The sequence below is a fragment of the Centrocercus urophasianus genome, unplaced genomic scaffold (assembly GCF_019232065.1).
Source record: "Centrocercus urophasianus isolate 14NV4802_14NV808 unplaced genomic scaffold, USGS_Curo_1.0 seq_13, whole genome shotgun sequence".
NCBI lineage: Eukaryota > Metazoa > Chordata > Aves > Galliformes > Phasianidae > Centrocercus > Centrocercus urophasianus.
Window position 1 is genome coordinate 13,688,984 of NW_024884475.1, and position 13,750 is coordinate 13,702,733.

Genomic DNA, 13,750 nt, shown 5'->3' on the forward strand with positions numbered 1-13,750 from the left:
GTTGGATGCAGTCTTTGAGGAAAGTATGCATGAGCTTACATATCCAGTGCAAAGAATGGATGGCGAAATAGGATACTTTGTGCAGGCACTCTTGCTAAAGGAGGTGCAGCAGGGTGTGGAAAAACTTCCTGTGTTTTACTCCTGTGAGTTATTTCTCAGGATTTTTAAAATACAGACTAAATTATGCTGTTTGGTGGTAGATCTATATTGTTGGTGCAAGCTTTCTGTGGAGGGGAAAAAAGAAAAAACAAACAGCTGAGGTGAAGCAATAGTAGCACTCAGTGAAGGCATGCTGTGGTAGTACAAGGGGAAATGGTTTCAAACTGAAAGATGGAGATGTAGAGTGGATGTAAAGAAACATTTTCTTACAGTGTGGGTAGCGAGGCACTATAACAGCTCATCTAGAGATGTCCTGGAGACACTCAAGGTCAGGCTGGATGGGGTTCTAAGCATCTGATCCAGCTGTAGGTGTCCCTGTTCAGTGCAGGATACTTGGACTAGACAGACTTTCAAGGTCCCTTCCAGCCCAAATGCTTGTATGATATTTCACTGAGTGACAGGCACTCATTTGTATACACAATAATTAATAACTCAGTAGTGTCCGTTAGGCTCATGTAATCCACAGATCCATACAATCAGTACTACTGTACCTAATGCAGGTTTGCAGTTACGCTTTAATCCTGTGCAAACATGTCACCATTAGCTACCATAATGCTGTGAATTGCGTCAATATAAAATAGAATTAGTTAGAAGTATGTAAAGTTGGTTACTTTATCTTTCGGTCGCTAGTTGAACATATTTAGCCTCAAGTAAAAAACACTTGTCCTGCTTTCTGATCTGGAAAACTACTTTAGGAGCAACCGTGCTTGAACTGAGAACTCCATCAGTATGGCACGAGGAACAAATCCCTCCATGGACACAGGCAACTGGTGCGAGGAGATAAGCAACGAAGGAAGATGCCTTAGGGAAGTAAGTAGACAAATGCATGGCTGTGTTTTCTAACTTCACTGAGTTCCACTGTTTGGCCTACTAAAGGCACAGGGAAGCTCCTTAGCAGGGTTCTCGTTGACTAGCGACAACATCTGTGACGGAACGCAGCGCACACGGCGGCTCCTCAGCGGTCGAGAGGGAGAGTACTGCGCCCGCCGCGCACGCGTACACGGCGTTGAGCGCGACCCGCGCATGCGCGCTCGCGCTTTTTCCCCTCCCCTTTGGGGTCGGGGGTCGTACCGCCGGCGGCCGCGCCTCGTCCCGTTCCCCTACTGCCCCTCACTCATGCGTTCTCCCCTTCATTTCTGTCCCGCTCCAGCTGCCGGGACCTCCCGGGTCCCCCGAGCCGCGGGCAAAGCGAGAGAACGTCGCCGACATGGCAGCAGAGCCGGCGGCCACTGCCCCTCCGACGCTGCGCAGTGAGTGACTCCGCCGGCCGCGGGCGGGGCGGGGAGGGGCGGTCGGGGCTGCGCTGCTGGCGTTGCTTCGTGGGGGTACGTGTGCGCGGGCTTTCCCGAATTGAGCGATTCTACAGTTTAAAAACACGCTCTTTTAAAAGAGTTTTGCCTTGGGCGGAAAGGATTTTCGTGTTTGAGTGTAAAGCTCGTGTTTTGTGGCTGAAGCCCGGTGATGCCTGCGGTCGCTGACGGGCTGCTCGCCTCCGTTCTGCCGGGATAAAGGGCGTGCGGGAGGGACGCGGGCGAGGCCGTGGGAAGCGAACGTCCCGCTGCCGAATGGACGGAGCCTTTTGGGACCTCCCAGTAACGGCGGACATCTGTAGCGGAATCTCTGTGATATTCCTGCTGAACAAATACCTCGGGGAACGTTAGCGTTGTGAATCCAACTGCGGAGCTTTACGGGCTCACGTAAATAGGCTTTATAAAAGAGCTAATTAAAGAGTCAATAAACCCCAAGCCCATTTCAGGTTTTCATCATCAGTGCCAAAGTGAAACGTGTTGTCCTTGAGCTTATTTTACCAGTATGGTATTCGTTGTGGGCACCTGTGGTGTAGGAACGTGTGCTTCTCTTTGAAGATCTTCATGCCTGCATGTTCCAGGAAGGGATGAGCTGCAGGCCAACAGCTGTTGGGATCGATCCTGTGAGGAAATCAAGAGACATCCTCTAGTGATGGTGGTTTTATTTTACAGAAACACCTTTTCCCAAGAAATAACAGCACAGCAGTGCACTGAAAGGAGAATTGGCCATTAGTTCCCTTCTGAAAAGTGTTTTGTTTCCTCAGATTTTACTCAATAAAATTTCACTGTTATTTCTTCTGAAATCCCTCTTTTCTGGAATTCTGTTAGCTTTGCTGTGATGGAGTGAGAGCTTGTGGTGATCTGAATTAAAGTGGTTCACTTTATAGGAGTACAGTTCATCAGTCTGTTTTGTTTGTTTTCCAAAGACACTCATCTTAAAAAAAGAACAGCTCTCCACTTTTTGTATTGCTTCCTTGTTTGTAGTGCCTCTGTGGTGTTAAAATACACACGCACAAACCTTTCTATGAAAAAGGAACTGTATTTTAATGCAAGTGGGTGATGGTAAACGGCTGCAGAACTTTGAGTTTGTGATGTCCCTCAAGGGTTTGCTTTCTTCTATGCTCGTGTTATATGTTCACTTTCTCATTCTGGTCCCAGTATGGCAGACTTTCCTTAAAATATATAACGTATCTATTTCTTCTTTTCATAGTCACAGCAGATGTTTGTTCCTGTTGGTCTTCAGCAGTTCAGTCAGTCTTTACTCTTGATTTTTCTAATGCAACCAATGATAGAGCTTTACTTTTTTCATTTAGTGTCAACGTACAATTAATGAATGTACAGATGTTATAGTTATGAGATGTACCAGAGAGCTTGGCTACGCAGTTATTACACCAAAGCAGAAAAAATAGGACGCTTACTTATATCCTGAGCTCATTTATTAAACTCCTGCGGAGCGGATCTCCAGAAGAGATCCTTCTCCACAGGTAGCCAGCTCTTAAATGGGTGTAGGAGAGGTGCAGCCAGGCTCCACCCCTTCTGGCAGCACAGGAGAATTGCTTTCACCTGTGCTCCCAGGGCTGACTCATTGCTCGCCTCGGGTGATCAGTCAGAGGTTCAGGCCGTGATTCAGCAGTTCCCATACAGTCATGTTGTGCCATTTTAGGTGCCTGTGTACCTTTCTTAAATTGAAAAATGTGGTGATATATCAGTCCAGCAGTAAGAATAACAAATCACAGTTCCAAATTTTGTCTTTGTATCTAGGTCATATCTGTATGGAGTGAAATACAGATCCATCGTAGCATAATGGTGCTTCCAGTGTAAAACACAGTGTGAACTGCTTTGATGCAGTCCTGAAAAAGTGATGCTCTTGGAGATGTCTGTTTTCTCCTGCTTCATAAGTATATCTTAAAGCTAACAACAAATTGGCTGTAGAGCCCGTTCACACAAGCAGGATAACATTCCATGCACAGAGAAATAAAGTAAACGTTTGTGTGATCTTTCTTCCAAGGAATTGCAGAGTCTCGCAGTAATTGATGCGTTGATTTAGTTTTGCCACAACTATTAAAGGCTTAAAATGTTTTTCATTTCATACAAAACGCATCATTCCCCTGTTATCACAAGGTATTGATTCATTCATGAAGAAAATTTTCTACATGTGGAACATCAGTTCTGCAGATGCTGTACGTGATGGCTGAGTATTTCTGTGCTGTTTTTGAATGTTTACGTTGTTCACTTTAACCTGGCTTGTCTGAAAGCATTTACAGGGAATTGTCACGTATTTCAGAAAATTGAAAGCAGATTCTTATCTGTTGTTTGGCATTTTTCATTAATTGGGATGAAATTGAAATGAAACAGTTGCTCCAATGAAGTATATTATGGTTTTACACACTGGATTAGGATCACTTTAAACACAAAAAATACCATGGAGACTTGCAATGATGGATATTCTACAGCTGATTTTGGAGACTTTTTATATTGTAATTAAGTCTGTCATTTCCCTCTCTGGACGACACACGGCCTTTCTGTGTGCAGGAACTTTCAGTAGGCTTCAATTTCATAGAATCATAGAATGGCCTGTGTTGGAAAGGACCACAGTGATCATCTAGTTTCAATCCTCCTGCTATGTGCAACCACTAGACCAGGCTGCCCAGAGCCACATCTAGCCTGGCCTTGAATGCCTCCAGGTAGTAAAACAAACAGAAAGCAGAACAGAGTTCTGTGAAAGAGGATTTTTTTTCCTTATTTCCAGAAATTAAGAGTGAAGTCCATCGGTAAATGAGACTTCTGATACGCTTTGCCTGCACATCTTGTACACAGAATCTTCATTTCAGCAGATCCTAATACCTAAACAGTATGGACTTTGAATTTAACAGCTGTTACTTGCTCATCTTTTTAAATGTAGTTTTCTAGTGACTTCCAGGTCCCCCTCTGTATCCACCTCTTTGTGACAAAATATTTCCCAATGGCAGACATTTTCTACAGTGCATACTCAGAACCTGTTGTTTTTTTTCCTAAACCATCCCAGGGCTGGATAAAATGCCTGCTGAAGAACAGTTGGCTTGATAACTTCATCTTGGCTCATATAGGCCTGCTGTTATTTCTTACTGTCTTCTAAATATTTGCAAACAAGCTTGTTCAAACTGGCAGATGAGGAGAAAACTATATAACTAGAATCTGTTTCATTAATGAAGAAATTAATTAATTCTTTCAATAAGAGAAGCCTTGAACTGATCACTTTTCAAGCTGTAAGTTTTCTAAGCAATTTTCTGCTAAAATATCCTGGAGGGCTTTGTGAAGAGGATAAATGTGAGCCTCTTAATGTGGCAGTGCAGCCCAATGGAAGGGAAATGGGTGCTGCCTCCAAGTAACATGTAGAGCACAAATATAGTTCTGCTCAATACAGAAAGCTGGCAGAACTTCAGCCATTTGGTTGCACATGCAATCTCATTTATAGTGTACACTTAATCATTTCGTATGAGAGGGTGGGTTGTAGGCGTCCACTCCTTTGTGTTTCTGTCCCCAAGACCATAGCTTTTTTAAAAACACCAGGATAATTATTTATCCTTTCTATTTAGAAATTGAGGTACACAGTAGGGTATGAGGTTGCTCTACAGGAGTGGCTTGAATCTGCCACAGGAGATCATTATCTGTTTGGTGTAGAAGATGAGGGGAGGGAATCCCATCTACCCTCAAATGAAAGTGAGGTCTTGATAAGTTTGATTGGAGATGAGTTCTTATTCACTTTATATTTTGGAAAGAAAAGTCTGGACTTTCTGGGAGCGCTAATTTAAAGGCTACAACAAATAGGAATTCTGTAAGAGCACATTGTAAAAGCTAGATTTGTTGCAACGAAGGCATTTAAATTAATGGTCTGTAAGGTCTGAATTGCAAAAACAAACACAATTCTACTTCCTCATGCTTTTTGTTGGAACATGGGAGTCTGTGGGCTATAAATAAGCTTATTTTACATAATTTAAGATGTCTTTTACAAAACAACCCATTTGATCGTGTCACTGTGTGTTTTCTCTTTCAGGCTTGCCCCCTGTGCCTTCTACATCAAGAATGGGATTTTCAGAACTTTCCATCAGGGAGCGTATGAGAGAGAAACTAAAAGCAGCCAGGGTGTGTGACCTTCAAGTTCTTTGGTTGGCTTTCTTCTTCGAAGTACCAACAGCTTCAGTTTGCTTTCCTAGTGTTACATGTGGCTGATTGGATCTGCTTTTTTATTTCTAAGGCTGAATTAATATTTGATTGATTCTTTGGTGCAGTTATTTTTCCAGTGACTTTCTCATGCTGTGGTGGTGTGTTTTTTTTTTTCCTGAGGTTTATATTCCAGTTGTGTTATTCTTTGTAATAATTAAAATTATGAAATTGTTACAAGATTCTTGTATATTTGCATCAAAAACGTTGTTAACGCTCTTTTGAAATGAGTAGATTTGCTTGCAAGTTTACTCTGTGGGTTAATAAGGAGTATTAACATCTAGGTCTAAAAAGCACTTAAGCTGATTATTATAAATAAAAGATTCAGTCCCTAATGCAAGCATGCATGAGATGTTGAGTTCCTGGGAATTACTGTAGCTTTGGTGTTATTACATTTTATATTACCACTGAGCTTTTTTTTCGTTTGCTTAGTCAAAAGCAGAAGCTTCTTTATCTCAAGAAGACCCAGGTCCACGGCCAAGGCATTTAAAAAGCATCAGGGAAAGGAAAGCAGAACTCAGATTGGATAAAGGGGTAAGGGCTCAACTACAGAAGATCAGTTTCATCCATTTTATTGTGACTGAAATTATATCATTTGCTTTTGTTAAAAGGAACCTCCCCAATTACTGCTTTTAATGTACATGTTTAACCATGATCGTTTTTCTTTAATTACAGTGTAGGTATCCTGTTAAACTTGTCATTGACAGGCTCATTACTTGTGTTGTTTAAGATACCTTGAAGTATTTAAGTTACTGTTAGAGAAAGGGGCACTCTATGATAGCTTTACATGAGTTTACATAGTGGAGTTGCTAAATGTTGTAACCACTACAGGTTAGCCTTGTCATTGCACTGTATTTACATTTCCTTGTCACTATTTTCTGTATATATATTTTTTAGTGTGAGCATATTCTTTGTTAGAAAAGTAATTCTGTATTAACCAACTAACAAAGTTTATACCTGTAAAACTGGCACGGATATTCTTTGTTAGTTTTGGAGCAGCTGTCATTAAACGTAGAATATCATTAATGTGTATAAAGTAACAAAACTTATTTTAAGTTTTTTTATTAGAACCTATAAAAAGAGAGCAATAAAAGCAGAAAATTTAGTGGGATGTGTTTGTGAAACTAATGCATCAGACTGGTTTGATGGCACTGGCTGCAATTGTTAGTGAGCTCTCAAAGTGTTCATCAGAAATTTTTGTTGAAATTTTACTCTTCTTGTGCTTCATCCTTGACAGCAATTGTCCACAAGTGTAAATGCTGCCAAAAAGCAGTGGTGTGAGTGAGGTGTAACTGTGAAGTGAGAGATATTTCTCTCTGATGGGGGAGAGGTCTTGTAAAAGTCTGCTAAAGAAACGTGATCAAATTTTAGATTGCAACTCCATGCATTCCATATGAACATTCACAAGTAATGTATTTGTGCTGACTGAAAATGCAAATAAACCAAAATAATGGGTGATAGGTTTTTTTTTTTTTGCAGTCTTGAAACCTATTCACAAATTCCTTTATCAAAACAGAAAGCATGGCTGCATATTTTTTGCTGTTCATAGGACTGTGTTTAGCAAGTGTAACAAAATCCATCACATTATTTGCCATCAGCTGAGTTAGCACTGCACTGAACCTTCCCTGTGTCCTGGTTTCAACCCACACGGGGTTCCTAGTGCACCAGTGTTCCCTTGGTGCTGAGTGATGGTTGTGCCTGGCCACTCAGCAGCGCAGAACCGCTGCCATGATGGCACTTGGAGCAGGGAAAGGACAGGCTGTGTTGTGAGCTGTGCTGGGCCACACACGGGCTGTGAGTTGGGCATGCCTGGATTGAAGCTTCAGAAAGGAGGGAGAGGACAACTGTGCTATTTCCTTTCTTGAGAAGGCAGGGGAATGTCATCCACAGGGTTTCAGAGTAGCCTACAATAATTGTTTGAGAGGGGGAAAAGGGGGGAAAAAAAAGTTTGTATTCAGGCACCCAAGCAATAGAGAGTGCTTTTTTTTTTTTTTTTTTTTGGATGGCAAATATATTATTCCTTATTTCAACAGAGTCAGTTGATGTAGCTGGCCTTGGGCTCATTGGTTCTCCCTGTAGGCAGTGTTGTTGGGCAACCAGCAGCACTGCCTCAGCTTCCAGGCTTGAGCTGTCAGCCTCTCCTTTCTCCAGCCCCTGGGATGGGCAGATTTCTCGTTTCTCCCCTCAGGGGGTAACATCTAATCAAATCAGTATTCAGCTGTAGTTTGTTGGTTGCTTGCTTTTTTGATGAACCGTTGTGTTAAAACTTACGTATTTTTTTGGTTCAGTCTGGTGATAAACTTGAAGAGATGAGGGATGAATCTCTCTTGTCATCAAAAATAAAGTTTTCTGATTCTGTGAAAAAACTCAAGCAGAAGTCAGAGGTAAGTACCAATTCTTTCATTTCAATAACTGACATTAATTTTATTTAAGCATCAGGCTTTCTGATTCTGTTTGAGTAAGCAGGCAGAATTTGGTCTTGAGCAATGAAAAGGAGTTTGTGTAATTTAAAAATTCTCCAACAGTGTATGCGTAGAATTGGAGTATGAGATGGAAACCAAACATAAGAATGACATGGGGTTATTTAATTTTATAAAATGAAATATATCCATCTGTACACAATTTGTGGAGCTTGGAGGAAAATGTTCCTTTTAAAATCCTATGAACTGAAACCAACTCTTAGTTAAAGGAACACAAATGTTTATAATAAAAAATGCTCATGTTCATTCTTCTATGGGAGCTTTAATCCTAACACTCACTGGTGTCTTAGTCTTGCACAGGCAAAATACAATTATAAATTTATCTTTAAGTGATTCGTCTGCATTTTTATTATCCACCATTATATAATGGTATCTGCATTGTAGCCAGAATTTAAAACGTTCTTCTCATTGATATCTAAAAATATTTAAATCATTTAGAGCACTTGTGTGGGGTCTGTTCCAGAGCAAATAGCTATCCAGTAACAAGTGTTTATACTTGCCATTACTGCTAATATGAATGGAAAGATAGTTCTGCTTATCTTAAGTTTCTTTAAAAACATTTTTATATTACTTTTTTTTTTCTTTTCACAGGCCCAGAGTGATTATCCTTCTGCTGAAGAAGCATATAATTTCTTTACCTTCAATTTTGATCCTGAACCAGAGGGTATAAAGGCGGGAGCACGGAAAAGGAGTGAATTAAATGAAGAAGAGGCAGAAGAATATGTAGAAACCCATGAGGAAGAACAAGAGGAGGATGAAACGGTGTGAGCTATAGAATAAATGTTCATAATTTTAATCAGACTTGAATTAATTTTAATTATCTGATACAAAATGGCAGCTTTTGTTTCCTTAAAAGTTCTGAAAGTGTACTTTGTAAAATTCTCTACTTTAAGAAATAGGTGAGCTAATGGTGATGTTTGCACCTGAATATAGGATGAAGATGCACGCCTAGTTAAAGATGCTGATCTGTTCATGATGGGACAGGCAGATGAAGATTTTCTAATAATGAAGCCTGCTGAGTGTGAAAGATACTCTGAACAACTGCAAAAAGAGAAAGAATTTCTGTTCATTCCCAGCATGCAGACAGGTATGAAGCTGATTCAGTTTTCCTTCTGGACTTTGCGTAGCATTGCACTCTTTGATCTACTGAAAAATTGTGTATCTGACTGGCAGCAGGGAGAGACTTAAGGGCTGTGTTTGACACCGATCATCCAGGTAAGTCTGTGTCTGAAAAGATCTGACCAAATGTGCTAACAGTGATGTGCAAACCTTCACAAATCGCCATCATGTGCTGTGCTGGCACGTTGGTTGCTCTGGAGTATAATGTAGTGCCTTCTGTGGTAAATAGAAGGTGGCTGGCCCCTTTTTCGCTGGGCTTTAGCTGTTATTTAGCATATACAGCAGGTTACAGTGTAGGGTACTAAAAGTGATTCATGTGCTGCATAATATGTGGTATTTACTTGAACACATCAGTAATTTCTTTCCATATGACAAGCTTGCCAAGAGTCGTTTAATGATTCTGTGATTCTGTGTATGTAGCATTAGGATTTCTGTGATGTAAGGGTATTACTTGCTATTTAATATTTGAAGTGAAAGAAACAGAAATGACTTTTGTAATGATAGGTAACTAAAATGATACCAGGACAGCTTGGGACGAAGTACCACAATTTTGACATTTGGTTCCTCTCCTTTTTCATGTCTTGCATCTGAGTTCTGACTGCTTCCAGTGTGTTCTGCTGTGTTTTGCTGTAGGGGATCGCTGTATCTACTGTTCTATTGGTATAATTACTCACTTGGATGCAGGCAGAGACTGATCTTTAAAAAAGTACTAAGCCCACACATACACACCAGTGAAGTTATGCTGCAAATGGTGTTTAAAGAATCTTGCCTGCTATTACTAGTTATCGTGAGTTTTTATGCATGTTCTGGGTTTTGTACAAGAGTAGCCTGAACCAAACTAGCAATAGTAGTTAAAGCTTTGCTTTATCTGAGATTGGCTTCAAAATGTTTGTGTAATCAATTGTTACTGCTGGAAAGGTTTAACAGGGTTAGAAAAGAAACTATTAAAATGAAACTCCACTGATTTATTGAAAGAATATTTAAAGCAAATGTTTAATGATCTGTTTGGAGGATCTGTGATACTTCTATGATAGAATTAACCTGTGGATCTGTCCTGATAAAGAAAATGACCTATTTCTGTTATATACTTTTTAAAATTTTTCTTAGGAATGAATATACTGCTGGCAGCACGCTCAATATGGAATACCATTTATTTAAAGAATGCACAGCATAGGCTGTTACAGAATAAGCAAACTAGAATGGCAGTTTTAAGATCTTTCACGTGATTTATGTATAATTTCTTGTTAGTGCCTACTTCTCAGAAGATGCCTGAAAACATGCAGCCTAGGTACCTTGAGGATGAGGGTCTTTATGCAGAAGAAAGGCCCTTTGTATCACCATCTAATCAAAATATTTTGGAAAACAGAATTCTGAGACAGGAGCAAGTAAGTCATCATTGTATTCTTAGCTGTCTTCAGACTTCTTTGTTATCAGTATTTGATTTTGCTACTCTATGGGCCATCATGGTAATCATGGTAATTTGGGGCTTTCATCTTCAAAATGTATGGCTATATTGGACTTCAAGAAATGGGGATTTTTGTTGGAGTGTATTTTAGTGTTTCCCAATGTATAGGGTGTCAGACTGGGTCTTAAAAAACTGATGTCATCTTGGCTTCACTCAGAGCTTGTTGAGGGACAGATCACTTTGCTTGTATGTGCCACAGTTTATTTTCCTCTAAAATGGGAGTAAATATAATTTGATGTTTTAATAAGAAGGGAGCTAGTGGTGTGTATAAAGACAAAATCAGGACTGGGCACTGTAGTGATGTAGTGTGATCATAACAGCAAGTGTGGAATATCATCTGTGTTCAGTAAAGGTAACATGGGTGATGTATCTGTAGAAATTTATTGATCAGATTGTAAGTGTAATTAGATGTTATGTAAATTATCTGGTTGTGTTGGAGATTTATAGAGTAGCTGATAAGATAGCCTGAGAAGGTGCTTTGGTAGGTTTTATGCTGTACTAAGTGGTGTGTAGGTTAGTATGCATTCAAACTAGAGCATAGCAGTTCCTCTCTATATTTTCTTATAGTTCATAGAATTATGAAGTTGGAAGGCACCCAGAAGGTTCACTGAGTCACTTCTTCAATTGTCAGAAGCGATCGTGGCACCAAGCCTTCATGAAGTTCTTTGACTTTCTCCTGTGCTAGGAAAGGCTCTTTCATGAAGCAGTTCAGGTCTAGAATTGATGACTGTTTGTTTTCAACCACTTTTTTTTCTGGATTGCTTTACTGTGTGATTACATCAGTGTATTTGGCTCTAGCTAGAGTCAGCTTAAAACAGGTGTGCATAAGAGGGCCTAGCATCTTTCAGCAACTGCACTGGTTTAAACTTTACTTGGATTCTGTTCATGAGAGCAAAGAGATGAATTAGGTCAGTGGTTCATCTGTGAAGCATGGATAGCAATCATCACCTCATCTGCTTTTATAGATGCTGCTCCTTAATTAATTTGGGTTTCAGGTTCTAGACTAGAGAAGTTGAGAGATGTTTGGAGAGAGGATCGCTCTGAGCTGTTGTTTAGTTTTATGATTCTTTGCCTTATAATTTTTATATTCCAATTTAAAGCTGTGGGTGGCAGTCGAAACAACAATTCTTTGAATTCTAGCCATTTAAGATAATACAATGTTTAAATATGAAGGCCAGTTTAAATATCAGGCCAGTCAGCCTCACCTCTGTCCCTGGAAAGGTGATGGAACAGCTTGTATTGGATGTCATCTCCAGACAACTGGAAGAAGAGGAGGTTATCAGGAGTAGTCAGCACGGGTTCACAAGGGGGAGGTCGTGCTTGACCAACCTGGTAGCCTTCTATGATGTTGTCTCTGGCTGGGTGGGTAGGGGGAGAGCAGTGGATGTAGTCTACCTTGATTTCAGCAAGGCATTTGATACTGTCCCCCATGACATCCTTATAACAAAGCTGAGGAAATGTGGGATAGATGAGTGGACAGTGAGGTGTGTTGAGAACTGGCTGACTGGCAGAGCACAGAGGGTCGTTGTTGGTGGTGCAGAGTCTGGTTGGAGGCCTGTAACCAGCGGTGCTCCTCAGGGGCCAGTGCTGGGTCCGGTCTTGTTCAACATCTTCATCAATGACCTTGATGAGGGGATAATGGCCACCCTCAGCAAGTTTGCTGATGATACGAAGTTGGGAGGATTGGCTGACACGCCTGAAGGCTGTGTTGCCATTCAGCAAGACCTGGACAGGCTGGAGAGCTGGGCAGAAAAAAACCGGATGAGGTTTAACAAAAGCAAGTATAGAGTCTTGCATCTGGGGAGGAATAATTCCATGCACCAGTACAGGTTGGGGGATAAGCTGCTGGAGGGGAGCTCTGTGGAAAGGGACCTGGGTGTCCTGGTGGATGACAGGTTGGCCATGAGCCAGCAGTGTGCCCTTGTGGCCAAAAAGGCCAACGGCTTACTGGGGTGCATTAAAAAGAGCGTGGCCAGCAGGTCGAAGGAGGTGATCCTCCCCCTCTACTCTGCCCTGGTAAGACCTCACCTGGAGTACTGCGTCCAGTTCTGGGCTCCCCAGTACAAAAAAGACAGGGATCTCTTGGAAAGAGTCCAGCGGAGGGCCACGAAGATGGTGAAGGGCCTGGAGCATCTCTCCTACGAGGAAAGGCTGAGTGAACTGGGTCTGTTCAGCCTTGAGAAAAGGAGACTGAGAGGGGACCTGATCCAGGTCTACAAATATCTAAGGTGTGGGGGGCAGAATGGCAAGGACAGACTGTTTTCAGTGGAGAGTGGAGACAGGACAAGGGGAAACGGCCGGAAACTGCAGCATAGGAAGTTCTGCACAAATGTGCGCAGGAACTTCTTTACAGTGAGGGTGACGGAGCACTGGAACAGGCTGCCCAGGGAGGAGGTGGAGTCTCCTTCTCTGGAGATGTTCAAGACCTGCCTGGATGCCTACCTGTGCGACCTGCTGTAGGGAACCTGCTTTGGCAGGGGGGTTGGACTCAATGATCTCTGGAGGTCCCTTCCAACCCCTACAATTCTGTGATTCTGTGAAGTGTTGTTGATTTTTTTTTTTTCTTTTCTGAGTCAGTTAACGTTCAACATTGAAAGAAAAAAGTAAATATATTTGAGCAAGCTCTTGGTTCTGTGACTCTGTGGTTCTAAAGCTTGTCTTTAGTCAGAAATAGTTCATAGTCACCTTTTCTTTCATAGTTGTTTTTTACAAGTCATTTAGATATGGAAGAAACAATATATTTTATCTTTGTTTGCAGGGGAAAGAGTGGTTTGGTGATGATGGCAGAATCTTAGCATTGCCTAATCCAATTAGACAGTCTTCCACTAGGCCTCCAGTATTCTCATTGGAAGAAGGCATTGTACCAGAACTTGAAACAATCTATAGAAAGGTAGGTATTTTTAATTTATGTTGTTATTGGGGGCCTCAACTATTTTACAAGTTTTTTATTATTCCAAGTTTATTATTATTTTATTATTATTTTATTATTATTTTATTATTCCAAGTTTAAGTCTTGGAAC

At 41.1% G+C, this 13,750-nt stretch overlaps 1 protein-coding gene across 2 annotated transcripts in view; it reads left to right on the top strand.

Annotated features, from left to right (window-relative positions):
- Positions 1-856: 856 nt before the first annotated feature.
- The window catches only part of CC2D2A (coiled-coil and C2 domain containing 2A), a 46,404-nt gene continuing 33,510 nt past the window's right edge, over positions 857-13,750 (top strand). For both annotated transcript variants that reach the window (XM_042812435.1, XM_042812436.1), the window contains exons 1-9: positions 857-969; positions 1,310-1,409; positions 5,500-5,588; positions 6,099-6,200; positions 7,955-8,050; positions 8,738-8,908; positions 9,080-9,233; positions 10,514-10,650; positions 13,489-13,620. In XM_042812435.1, the coding sequence (XP_042668369.1) occupies positions 889-969; positions 1,310-1,409; positions 5,500-5,588; positions 6,099-6,200; positions 7,955-8,050; positions 8,738-8,908; positions 9,080-9,233; positions 10,514-10,650; positions 13,489-13,620 (1,062 nt within the window). In that variant the 5' untranslated portion in view covers positions 857-888. The remainder of the gene's footprint in view (positions 970-1,309; positions 1,410-5,499; positions 5,589-6,098; positions 6,201-7,954; positions 8,051-8,737; positions 8,909-9,079; positions 9,234-10,513; positions 10,651-13,488; positions 13,621-13,750) is intronic.